Source organism: Hemiscyllium ocellatum, chromosome 9 (assembly GCF_020745735.1).
Source record: "Hemiscyllium ocellatum isolate sHemOce1 chromosome 9, sHemOce1.pat.X.cur, whole genome shotgun sequence".
Classification (NCBI taxonomy): domain Eukaryota; kingdom Metazoa; phylum Chordata; class Chondrichthyes; order Orectolobiformes; family Hemiscylliidae; genus Hemiscyllium; species Hemiscyllium ocellatum.
Genome location: NC_083409.1, coordinates 43,023,868 through 43,037,468, shown reverse-complemented (window position 1 = coordinate 43,037,468; position 13,601 = coordinate 43,023,868). Strand labels below are relative to the sequence as shown.

Genomic DNA, 13,601 nt, shown 5'->3' with positions numbered 1-13,601 from the left:
TTTTTCCAACAACTGACAGATTTTCCATAGTCATCATTAAACACCTAATTCCAGATTTGAATTCAAATTCCACCATCTGCTGGGGCAGGATTTGAACCTGGGTCCCCAGGGCATTACCCAGGTCTCTGAATGAACAGTCCAGCAATAATACCACCCGGCCATCACCTTCCCTATTGTGTTGGAAAGGGTTCAAGAGATTTCAGGCTGATGTTTATCAGCAGATGATACTCACACATGCAATCAATTCCTAGTTAGGAGAACAAACTGTATAATTAATACAAGTGGAGATGTTCACATTGGATTCAACCCCACACTGTTTCTAAACTATGACTGTAAACTGTACACCAAGCGCTTTTGCTGCAGCAATGTAAATATTTTGTCAAGAACAGTCTGTTGAAATACAAAAATGGTTAAAACTTGTCCACTTACAATCAAATCCATCGGTGAGTAACTGGCATTCTGTGTAGAGAGGACATGGGTTAAGTTGGCACCACTTCACCCAGTTGCAAGTTTTTCCTGAAGTATTTGGAGGACACTTGCATACAAAATCATCCCAGATGGAGGAGCAGGTTCCACCATTCAGACACGGGTTTAACTAGATAAATTTACAAAAAGAAAGTGAGATACGTATGATAGAATGGAAAACAGTAGAATCATAAACATATAATGTTTTTCATGCTACATGCAGGGCCCAATGTGTAAGTGGATGGGTTTTTCATTGAGTTGAAATCTTGCTCACGTGTCTTTCTTTGCATTGTATTATTGTTGCAATACATGGAATTGATGTCACCCGTAAGGAACAGGGAAGTCACTGAACAAACTAAGCATAATTTGTCTTTAATATTTATAATAGTTTTAGGTATTAATTAGCTCATGTGCCTTTGAAACTGAATGTACAATTAGCCATGGACAATTCCATGTCTCATTGATAGAATGAACTTTAACTTACACTCAACCTGGATGTAAAATATAAATTGTATCCACCATCATATATCCTTTGTTTGGTATATAAAGATAGCCTTCAGGTGAGCACAATATTAGGAGCATATGATGTGAACAAAGGTCTATAATTAATTGTGCAACTATTCTGAATGCTAACAACAGAAGTGACTGCTACTCATCCATAATTAAGCATTTCTCACTTCACATTCACCACATCAGTGAGTACACCCTTCAGCATTATATTCTCTTTTACAGTTATGTAAAACTCAGCCAAATCTAGTTACTGGATCTCTGTCTGTGTTACCTTGCTGCTACAACAAAGGCAGGAAGTCACCTCTCTTCATAACAGCACAGAGTTTATCATGTTGAAACTTGCGAAATTGCCCCTTATTTTATTGGGAATGGGGATACAATTTTGTTTCAGCAAACCTGCAATGCAACAAAAATGAATGTTGCAAAGATGTTTAAATGGACTGAGTCTCATTATTATTTGGATTCTCTCTCCATTGTTTCTCGCCTCCCCTCTTTGCCCAAAGCCTTCTGCCCTTTTTGGTCTGTACAGAAGTGGAGGTTTACATGTCAATTCTGTCATTATAAAGATATTCCACTATTAAACCACCCTTATAAATTGCTAAAAACAGGTTAAATGTGCATAAAGGACATAAACACATTCCTGCCAAGCTCATTTGAACTGTCAATGGACCTGTCAAAACTGTAAAATGCCCCTGTCAAAATCAAGTTTTTAACTCTCTGTGAAAGAGGAGTTCTAAAGACAAATGACTCACTGAGTAAAGAAATCCTCCTCAGTTCAATTTCAAATGGAAGACTCCTTATTTTTAAACTGTATCCCATAGTTCTGGTTTCTCCTGTGAGAGGAAACATCCTCGTAGTATCTATCCTGTCAAGATCTCTCCATACAATTTAAGTTTCAGGAAGACTGCATCCCATTCATTGTATGTCTAATGAATACGGGTCTAACCTGCTTAACCTTTCTTCCAAGACAGCCATATTTCACATCTTGAGAATGCGTGAGATTAGGAGTTGCTGCACTTTATGTTGGCGGAAGGGGCAGGGAGGTGAGGAGTTGGCATTGGGAGAGGGCAGGCTGCCTGATATACTATTTTGGATTCTCCGACAATACTGACAGTGGGCCAAGAGGTGCCAAGGATGGAACATCTACTTTTTAGTGCCATGTTGGGGCACTAAAGTGCGTCAGGTGTCTAGCTAAATTGCTGAGCTGAGGATGATATTTAGAACTTAGAGATGGTAATGTGATAGGGAGTAACAAGGAAATGTAATTTATAAAATATATAGTGTGGCACGGTGGCACAGTGATTAGCAGCGTTTGCCTCATAGTGTCAGGGACCCGGGTTTGATCACAGTCTCAGGCAACTTTGGCATTTAAGGGAAGAATATGGACCAAGGAGAGGTAGAAGGGATTGGATTAATTTGGCATAATTTTCTGCCTAACACTATGGGTTGAAGGGCTGGTTTCTGTGCTATACTGTTCTGTTTATGGTGGCATGGTGGCTCAGTGGTTAGCACTGCTGTATCATAGCACCAGGGTCCCAGGTTCGATTCCAGCCTAGGGTGACTGTCTGTGTGGAGTTTGTACATTCTCCCTGAGTCTGTGTGGGTTTCTTCCAGGTACCCCAGTTTCCTCCCCCAGTCCAAAGATGTGCAGGTCAGGTGAATTGGCCATGCTAAATTGCCCATAGTGTTAGGTGCATTAGTCAGAGGGAAATGGGACTGGGTGGGTTACTCTTTGGAGGGTCGGTGTGGATTTGTTGGGCCAAAGGGCCTGTTTCCACACTGTATGGAATCTAATCCAATGTGGTTATCTTATGAAAAATGTTTTTTAAATTGACCTTCAAAAATCCCTATAATTCCCTTGTGTTATTACACTGAGAACAACTTTGTTTGGAAGGCAGTTGTTTAATATTTTTTAAAAATATTAATATCACAGTAGATCAGAAAACCTTTGCAGAGAATCTTTAGACTCATTGATGAAGAAATTGAAATTCTGAAAGACATTCCAGGAGTTAAGTGCATCAAGCATTCAGGGTTAGAACACAGATTTGAGATCAAATTCTGATTCATGACACATAGGTAGTAAGCTCTGTTTTGAGAAAATGAATACGATTTAATTGAGAAAAAAAGTCCTCTAATTACAATTCACTTTTCACCTTTATTTTACAGAGTGATCCTCTGTTGACTTTTGGAGAAGGAAAACGTCTGTTTATATTACAAGGTTAATTGTATCTTCACCCAAGAATAGCTATTGAGCATGTGCAAAGGCAACAATACCACAGTGATTTCACACTAAATGGGAGTGGAGCCAGTGACTGTAAGATTGCAGAAGTATATCCTCTTTTACTATGCCTTGTAGATCGTTATATTAATAGAACTTTATAAAGTTCACCTGTAAGGGTTCCGTGTCTGAGTCTGAATGATGAGCTCTATCAGTGCCACCTGAATGACAACTATCTGTTCTGCACGTGAGGTTATGACCTTTCGCTGATTTTCATTAAAATCTGTTGTTCTCATACTAAGCATCCACAGGATTGCATAAAGGGTTCAGTTCAAGATGATGTGTGTTGAAAAACCATATACTCTACCTTACATGCATTGTCGTCATGGCAGCCAACTGTTACATTTACAAGTGTTCTGTTACCGTAGGAATCCTCAGAGACACCAATGGGATAAAACTCCAGTCTTTTGTTGTTCATTTTTAAGTCCTGGATGCATCCTTTAAAGTTTCTTCTGTCATGAGCTGATTTCAACCGATCTGGCAAGCCTCCAACAAACAGTGAATCTCCAGCTTGAACTCGAATCGGAAGAATATGAGTGTGACCAACCACCTGTCCATCCTGAACAAGTTCCAAACTGTTATTCTTTATCTTCACTGTTATTAAATGAAAAGGGCTGTCAGGAGTGAAGTGACCGCCTATGAGGGGTTTGGACAAGTGAGTTTGGACAACAATTTTGCCAGTGTCCAATCCTATCTGGAGATATGGTGTATGGCTATGTTTCAAGACAAGCAACAAACCACTTGGTTTCTGTGTGCGAATGAACATTGATATTTCCACCTCTTCACCTGGATTGTCATCAACGATAAACATAGCATAGCCTTTAGAATCTTGATGGCCAAATCTGCCCGAAATTAATTCTGATAAAAAGGCAAAGAAATTAGATTACAAGCCTTGACAAAAATGTGTACATTCATACAGTAGTAAGATAAAATATTAAACTGTCCTAACACATTGAATAGAGTGTTACCTCCTCAAACATCATTAATAATTGCCTGACTATTGTAACTAACTTCATCTAAATGAACCTCCAAGTTATATTTGAAAAGAATACAATCATTCCCTCAAAATGGAAGTGAAGGTTTTGAAAGCCCATGAAGATGAATTTAACTATCACTATGTGATTTGTTGACCCAGTATTTGTATCAAGACAATTTGCCATCTATTGGATGGGTTGTGAATTTCATGAAAAACAGCTACTGCTCCCCTTTCTTGACTTCACGGAATGTTTGGTAGAATATTGGGCAGGGGTTTATCTGGGAGAGGTATATGGCAGCTGCAAGTGACATCAAACCTAACAATGCCATCAAGTTGAACCTAATTTTTTAATCTATGGACCTCATCTACAATCTATCATCCATTTGCCCATCTGAAATGTGTGGATAGAAACAACAGGTCAGTGGTATGCAATTCAAAGTGATGGTTCTGTATGGTGGCAGCATTATAGTAAATACTGGTGAGGTTCGTGCTTAAAATTTAGACGTCTTTGACTAAGTAATAGTGACAGGATAAGGCCAACAAATCAGTGACCCAGACTCTATTTTTGAAACACAGAAGGGCACTCATATTCCTCCAGGTACAACTAAAATAAATTTCTGCTTTACTTTCAAGGACCGATCCTTCTTCCTCAACTAGATTGACAGAATGGAGCATCCATGACAGGTGAAACAAAAATAGGTTAATATTTTAAAGACCAGAGGAAACTATAAAGGAATATTGATAAGAGGGGGATGAGCTAAGGAGCTGCAGATGAAATTTCATATTTATATGAGATGGTCCATCTTGGTTAATGCAGCAGTAATCAAACACCAAATGAAACTAGCTCAATGCTGTAGAAGCACAATGGGATTTAGGGATATGGTTCACAGAATATTATCAGGTAGCTAATGATGTAAAGAAGCTAATAGATTCTAGGTTTCATCTCTGGAGGTTTAGAATACAAAAGCCGGGAGCTAATCACAAGCCTGTATAAAACCTTAATAAGACTGCTGTTGCAGTGCAAAGTGCAGGAATGGGCTTCACACTATAGAAATTTAAGACTTTGGCAGTGTTATAATGCAGATTTACTCAAACTTGCATGAAGTAATGCAAAGACAAACTTGAAAAATGTTTTGTTAAAAAAGGTGCTAATTACACAGCTGCACAATGGAAATGCTTAAAGAATGAGACAGGGTGGATATTAGCAAACTGTTTCTCAAAGTTCAGGGGTCAAAAACCAGAGACCATAACTGCAAGATTAAATATAATTGATTCAAAAAACAGCGAAAGAAATGTCTTCGTGCAGAGAATTAAGGGATTCAGAATTAACTTACAGAGTTGAAAAAGAATTAAGAACACACATTAGGGTAACTTGATGAATGCAAGACAAAGGATTGAAAATGGACAGGTCTGTCAAACATATTTAGGACTACTTTTTTTGTGCTTGTCATACTCTTGCTATAAGAGATAGCTTGAAACTCGCTTCAATAAATAGCAATGGATCTGGAGAAGGTCGGAGGAAATCCTCAACCACACATTTCAACTCCAGTGCAATGGAAAACTAGGTTTAAAAATGCTTGGAATTTCTTGAAACCTTTTTAAATCCATCTGCAGTTCATTCAAATATTTAGACAGCTCTAATGATAATTCCAGATATTTTTGAATATTTACATTTTAATTGCTGTGAGAGTTGCTGGAAAATGAATGTTTACAGACACGTGCAGAGCTGGCCTGATATTACAGTAGTACCTGGATATGTTTGCTGCAAATATTAACTTGTATCCAGTAAACAGTGTCAAAGAAGACTGAAGTGTGAAAGCATAATGTAGGGATACAAAGCACGTTTTACATTCCACTCACCGGTGAAACAGTTTAGTTATATTCTGACTGAGATATGCTTAGAAGCCAATGTGCTTGCCCTAGAGAGAGACTTAACTGAAATCTAAAAAGATATACCTAACCAATGGGGCACACATTGGTCTTAGACAGTAGTGCCATGGAACAATATGTAGCTTGTAATTGTTATATCATTAATCTGATATAATCAAAGAACTATTCACATATTTTACATTGAAATGAGGATGTTTCTGTTGCTCTTTGATCTGCTTTATCAATTGTTTCATAGTAGACTTTACCATTAAATCTCAGGACTTAAAGGACAGTATAATAGCTTATTCCACGAAGATTTTTAACACCAAAATAAATGGAAAGGAGAAACTTCAAACCTTGAAATATTATTTGGGCTAATTACCTTCTGAACAGTTAAATCCAATGTATGGTCTGAAGCATTCACATTTGTAACTTAGCCACAAATCAATGCATTGACCTTTGCTCTGACATGGGTTCCTCTGACACCAATCTTTCTTGTTGCACCCTAGTTTGACATTCAGCGTTGACTGAATGGAAAGATTTGCTATATCAATTCTTTGTGAATCTATCTCCACATCCTGGAGGCAACCAATAAAATAAGGCTGAGGCTGGATGATATTGGTGACTTCTGAAAAATGTCCACGCTCAATTTCTGCGCTCCCAAAGATGGTGTTTTCAAATGCAGAAGCAAGTTGCTCAGTCTCCAGTCCAACAAACCTTTTGATCATGCACTCTTCAGAACATGGATTGTCCAAGAGCTTAACAGAAAAGTCACTGCCTAACGTCACTTCCGCAGTATGCCAGTCACCATCACTAACATTCTTAAAAATCTCAAGGTCGGCAACCAGCTGGTTTCTCACTTTCAAAGAGGCAAATAAATGTCCATGGAGTATTTCCAATTTCATAAATGTATCCTTGTTCCCTCTACGAAATATAATTGCACTAGACAGCACAGTTCTACACCTCAGGAACACACTGCAGAGAGGTTTATCCATTGATTCTTCATGTTTGCTGGCATTTGCTGTTTTAACACTGAGATATCCACTGACTTCAAAAGAGAAGGTCGTGGATAATTGACAGTTCAAACCAGTGTAACCATTAGCACAGAGGCAGTTGTGCCTATGTTGTGCATCCTTTAAGTAAGGGATACATGTCGCTCCGTTCTGACATTCATGGTTTTCACAGCCTGTCAGAATGTCTGTACAGTTCTTGCCTCCATAAAACAATTCTTGTTCATTTCTTGCTGGGCAATGACAGATGTAACTCTCCATGGTATTCTGACATGTTCCACCATTTTGACATGGATTTGAGTCACACTCGTTAACATCCATCTCACAGTGGGAACCTTCAAAAGAAAGCACACACCATTGTCTTCTATTGTCTGTAAATATGGGTACACAAAATGCACTTCCTTCATGTATCACATTTACCATTTGTTCACGTTAGTTAGAGAAATAAACTTTCCATAACATCTATATAGGCTGTACAACAACTTCTCCTTGAGGACAATTCTTTTTTTACATTCAGTTTATCATGTATCCCTGTGCGCAGTACACAACACCATCGTAATCATGATTCCTTAGCAACGAGGCAAAATAGTGCAGTCATTTGGTTGAGGTGTAAATTTGGAAAATATTGGCAAATAGAAAGTGATTAGTCTATTATTTGTTCTAACTAAAGTGTCTACATTTTGTCATCAAATGAAATAAAGTGCAAATTTGTATTAATTCTTTTTATGTTCTGTTGTACGTGAATTAATTCTGTCAAATTTGTGATGAGTTGCACCAAAAAATGACAATATGAAATTCACACAATGTACACCCAAAGTATCTGATGCTTCACCTTTTATGTAATGACAGACGTTTGGTCCATTTTTACTCACTGACTGACAAGAATGGTTTACTGCTTGAGGTACCTTTATTGCAATACCACATTTTGCACGGTATGTGTGGTGCAGTGACAATGTTCCTACCTCTGAGCCAGGATGTCTGGTTTCAAGTCCCACTTGAATGTTTAATGACATCTCTAAACCAGATGATTAGGAAACGTTTACCACATTTCCTCTTATGGTTTTGAATTTTTTTTTAAATTCAACTCTTCTATTGATAGCTGTAACAGAGTTCCTTCAGGCACATATCAAAGGTGGTATGTCCAAGGTATGACAGTAATCTTTTTTGCAGTACCCTGGAATTTGACCATAAGACCATAAGACATAAGAGTGGAAGTAAGGCCATTCAGCCCATCGAGTCCACTCAGCCATTCAATCATGGCTGATGGGCATTTCAATTTTTGCATTTTTGACAGTGTGCCTGTTAATTCAGAAGGTGGTGAAGAGGCACATATTGTATTTATTCAACTGTATTTACAAAAGGATATTCTTTCCTTGTCTTTCCATGATGGCAAGTATATAGTTATTTCTTGAACTTTCATTAGCAGGATATTAATTCAGGAAGGCTTTCACAAACAGCACCTTAAACAGGAGATCATATGCTAGGATCTTGTAATGACTTATTTCAGCTGTACTGACAACACTCCAATAGAAATTCTGGTTCCCTTAAACCTATTTTTTTAAAACAAACCCTAGCTTAACCTGACTTTAGGCCAAAAATGTTATTTGACCTATTGCCTGGTTCATGTGATGTTGTTGTGGATTGTCAGGATATGTAATTCCATTGGACATGGCTGATCATTAATACTCCTACACATCCAGTAATTATCAACTTTCGCTCTAATTGCCTAGTCCAACAACAACAGAAGGACTAACAACACAACAAAACTGAACCTCCCAGCACCAACAGGGAAAGGCAGGCATAAAAGAGAATTTCTGCAGTGCATTCTGGTGGTGACCTCTATACATATGTTTTCAGAATGAACCATACAGAAACAGGCTTTTGGGTCCAAGTGACCTATGTTAGTCATAAACCAGACAATGATGAAAATACTCAGGAGGTCTGGCAACATCTGTGGAAAGAGAAACAGAGTTAACATTTCAGCTTGATTTCTGATTGATTCATTAACCATGTTTCTCTTTTCATAGTTGCTACCTGACCATTTCAACATCCTCTTTTATTTCAGAATTCCAACATCCAACATTTGCAAAAATGGTATTTTGGGGAAATAGAAGTAGTTTTAGCCAGCCAGGTTAAATTGTTGACATTTTGCAGGGAAACAGGAAATGATGTGTTTGATGCCTACCAGGCTAAAGGGAAAGCTGTTTAGTGGATTATGAAGATTAGGCTATTATTAGTTACAATACATAAAAAACAAATATCTTGGTGATTCTTGATTATGAACATAACACACTTGTTTCAAAAATTAATTGAAGTTAATCTCAAACAAAACATTTCCCCTTCAATAACACAGCAAAGCAATTTGCATCCATGATCTGGAAGATTTCTAAAACTGGTAAATATTTTTGAACTCAAACTATATTAATCGTCTATGATTATGATTCATCCAGATTCATGCAACGATGGTTTTCTCAAAAGTATCAATTTTAGCTTATTGCTTTTGCACAATACATTAAAATTTAATAACTCAAGAAGTAACAATAGCCATGTATAATGCAACAACCCTTAAAAGGTCACCTGTCTATTTGTAATGTTATCAGCTATTCCGCATACCCTCCAAGTTTTAAACTATCAGCACTAGTAGCTACTCTTATGGTTTTAACTGAATAGTATATTTTTAGCAAAATTTACCTGTGATGACAATCATAAAAATGAAGCAAGTCTTATTCACTGATGAGACCATTGCTCCCAGTGTGATTAAAATACAAAGATCTGCATTCGAACTCTTTGCCAATAAGATGCAAAAAATCTCCAGTCCAATGTCGATTGAACACCCGTTGATTGTAGTTCATTTCTCATTGTTAACTTGTGTGCTAACTGCACATACTGTTCCTTTGTTTGCAATGCCTGCTGACTCAGCTCAGCGTGAAATGTTCTGAAAGCCTGATCAGCAAGGCTTAGTTTAAGAATCAGTAAATTCCTTGCTTACACAATACTTTATGCAGTCAGTCTCTGTGACCCATTTAGGTTGTTCCCATCAACTACAACAAAACTAGAAGCATTTAAAAATAAGGAATGAATACACTTTAAGCCACTAAATTATATTTTAGTATTGTCTCTCTTGTATTTGCCATAGAAATGAACTGTCAGGAATGGTCCAAATAAAAACTTTGTCCATTTTCACTTCAGGCCAGTAGCAATCAAATCAGAAAATGTAATGAGGATTTTACAAAACCTTTAGATTTTATGAACAGACTATTCTGCTCAACAGATCTATGGGTGATTATACTCTATTCCTCTCCCAACCATCTTCATCTGAAGCCAACAATATGTCCCTCTATTCCTCTCATTTGTTTAACTCGCTTCTCCTTGAATGTCTGTTTGCTATTTATCATATCTTTTCCTTCAGGAAGATTGCTCCTTCTACCAGTTATTCTGGGTACTAAAGGTTTTCTCGAATTCTCAAGTTAAAGTATTAGTGACTATCGAATATTTTTGTCACTAGTTCACTGCAAATGAAAATATCTTGTCTCTAGGTCTACGATATCAGCCCCTTTTACCAGCTTAATGACCTCTGTTAGGTCAGCCCTCAGTCTTTTATGGAGTTAGGAGCTTCAATTTGTTCAATCTTTGCTGTTAGGTAGTCCGACCATCATCTTAGTTTCTTTGTGCACCCTTTTCCAATCTTTCTACTTTGAATGTGGTACCCACCCCTTCACACAACCATCTTCTGCCTGAACAGTGGAGGGGAGTCATCCTCATCTCCTAGGGATGCCCAATGAAGGAATGAATAATTTTACAAGATATATACATTATTAAAAGCTGTTTTTCACAAACATGCTGCGTATGTGTTTGTAACTTTACAATTAATCAGTGTTTAATTTTTACTTCTGCAAACTGAAAGGTTGATATAATGTTACAGCAAACATTGTGAATCATGATTTGCATATTTGAATGTTTACTATCTTCTGGTAGTACACTGCTTAATATGTTTGCAAACATCAAATTACTTTGTATGCTATTTTAATCCAGTTATTACTCTGCTTAAAACAAATTATTAGATGATTATGTTAAAATACCAAACAACTATCTACTTCAAAGTGAGGTTTTGATCATATTTTGTACTGGAAAGGGCTATTGTGAACAAGGAAGTAAAAGAGTCTATATTATCATTGTGATCTAATGTAAGACCTCATAAATTCTAGAAGATGAATCACTCAGGAGACAGGTGACCTGTACATAGTTAAACTTTACCATGTCTAAATAAACAATAATATTTGCCAACTTCCAAAGATTTCTGCTTTCTTTCCCAAATCCTCAGCTCAAACCAATATCAGTGAGGAATGTATGCACTGGCATTCAGAAGAATGAGGGAGGATTTCACGGAAACTGATAAAATTCCAACAGGAGTAGACAGAGGACACAAGTTGAAAATAAGGCGTAGGCCATTTAGAACAGAGTTGAGGAGAAACTTCTTCACCCAGAGAGTGGTGAGTGTGTGGAATGCTCTGCCCCAGAAGGCTGTGGAGGCCAAGTCTCTGGATACTTTCAAGAAAGAGTTGGATAGAGCTCTTAAGGATAGTGGAATCAAGGGTTATGGGGATAAGACAGGAACAGGATACTGACTGAGGATGATCAGCCATGATCATAATGAATGGTGGTGCTGGCTCAAAGGGCAGAATGGCCTACTCCTGCACCTATTGTCTATTGGGAGATTCAGGAAAGGTGTTCCCGATGGCAGTGGTGTCCAGACCAGGGATCACACTCTAAAGATACCTGGTAAACCATTAAGGACTGAGATGGGGAGAAATTTCTTCATCCAGGGTGTGGTGAACCTGTGGAATTCATGACCACAGAAAGCTGTCAAGGCCAAAGTATGGTATGATTTCAACAAGGAGTTGGATATAACACGTGGGGCTCAAACAGGTTCAGCTACAGAGTTAAATGATCAATCTTGAACATAATGAATGGTGGAGTAAAACCAAATGGCTGACTCATGTTCCTCCTTTCTATGTTAAAAATTGCACAACACCAGATTATAGTCCAACAGGTTTATTCAGAAGCACTAGTTTTCAGAGCACTAGTCACCTGATGAAGGAGCAATGCTCTGAAAGATAGTGTTTCCAAATAGATCTGTTGGACTATAACCCAGTGTTGCGAGATTTTTAATTTTGTCCACCTCAGTCCAACACCGATACCTACAAATCATTTTCTATGTTGTTATGCTTCATACAAAGTAGAACAGCAGACTATCTACACCACCACTAAGACTCCATTTTCCACCATCATCATAATATCACCAAACTCTCCATCCCTTCCTTGACTCAACATATCTGCTGAATCCTTCATCCATCCCTTCACTGACTGTAGAATTGACAAATCCAAATACTCCTGACTGTGCTCCTACTTTGTGTGCTCTGTAAACCTGAAGTAATCTAAAGGTCTGCTGTGTATGTTATTACTCACACTAAGCCCTATGACCCATCTCTCCTCTACTTGCTGGCCTGCATTGACTCCTGGTTAAGCAACATCTTGAAAACTGTTACCATTTTTGTCATATCTCTTTATGTCTTATTTCATTATATGTCCAAACTCCTCCAGCTCCACACCCTCCAAGAGGGTGAAATCCTCCAATCACTCTACACCATCACAGGTCTTAATTCCTCCATCATTGGAAGGCATGTCCTCATTCACAGATCCTTAAACTCATGAATTACCTTCCTAGACTTCTCCGCCTCTCCAAATCTCTTTTTTTTCTTTTATTTGCTCCTTAAATCTATCCTTTCAGACAAGCTTTAGATCATCTGTTGTAATATCTCCTTATTTGGTACTGTGTCAAGTTTTACCTGATTACCCTCATTACTAGTACCTTTGGAAGTATAACACGATCAAAAAAGGTGTATAATACCAGTTATTGTGAAATGTTTAACATGTCACCTGACAGGAAAAGAACCCTCCATTTTCCTTTCCAATTTAACTAGAGTTCCTTCCATCAGGCAAAAGAACCCCATAAAATCAGCATTTAATTTCGACAAAAATCTGCATTCGTACATTTCTACAGATTTGACCATTCTGTTCTTTAAAGGCTGTTACAGCTAAGCTGTTGGGGGTCAGCTATGGCTCAATGAATAACACTCACGTCTTTAGTCAAAGGGTATGGGTTAAGGTTTGACTTCAGAGACCTGAGCTGGTAATCTGCATTATCAGAGGTTTCGTCATTTGGATGAGATGTTTAAACCCATGCTTTCTCAGGTCCTAATCAATATTCATTCCTCAACAGATATCTCTAGAAGAGATTATATGGTCATTACCACATTGATGTTTGCAGATTGGATGCCAACAAATGTGTTTCATTGGCTGTAAAGTGCTTTGAGAGATCATGTCTGGTGCTTTATAAGTGGAAGTTCTTCCTTTATGGGTGAAATAGATGCAGGAAGAATCCAATTTGATAAGAGGCTAGCTTATCAATTTTAAGGAAAATTTCAATATTTTT

General features: G+C 37.8%; 1 protein-coding gene across 1 annotated transcript in view; it reads right to left on the bottom strand.

Moving 5' to 3' along the window:
• The window catches only part of crb1 (crumbs cell polarity complex component 1), a 163,657-nt gene that overhangs the window by 61,024 nt on the left and 89,032 nt on the right, over window positions 1–13,601 (bottom strand). Inside the window, exons 7-9 of the mRNA XM_060829555.1 lie at window positions 6,481–7,443; window positions 3,561–4,111; window positions 430–595 (exon numbers count right to left, since the gene is read on the bottom strand). Of these exons, the coding sequence (XP_060685538.1) occupies window positions 430–595; window positions 3,561–4,111; window positions 6,481–7,443 (1,680 nt within the window). The remainder of the gene's footprint in view (window positions 1–429; window positions 596–3,560; window positions 4,112–6,480; window positions 7,444–13,601) is intronic.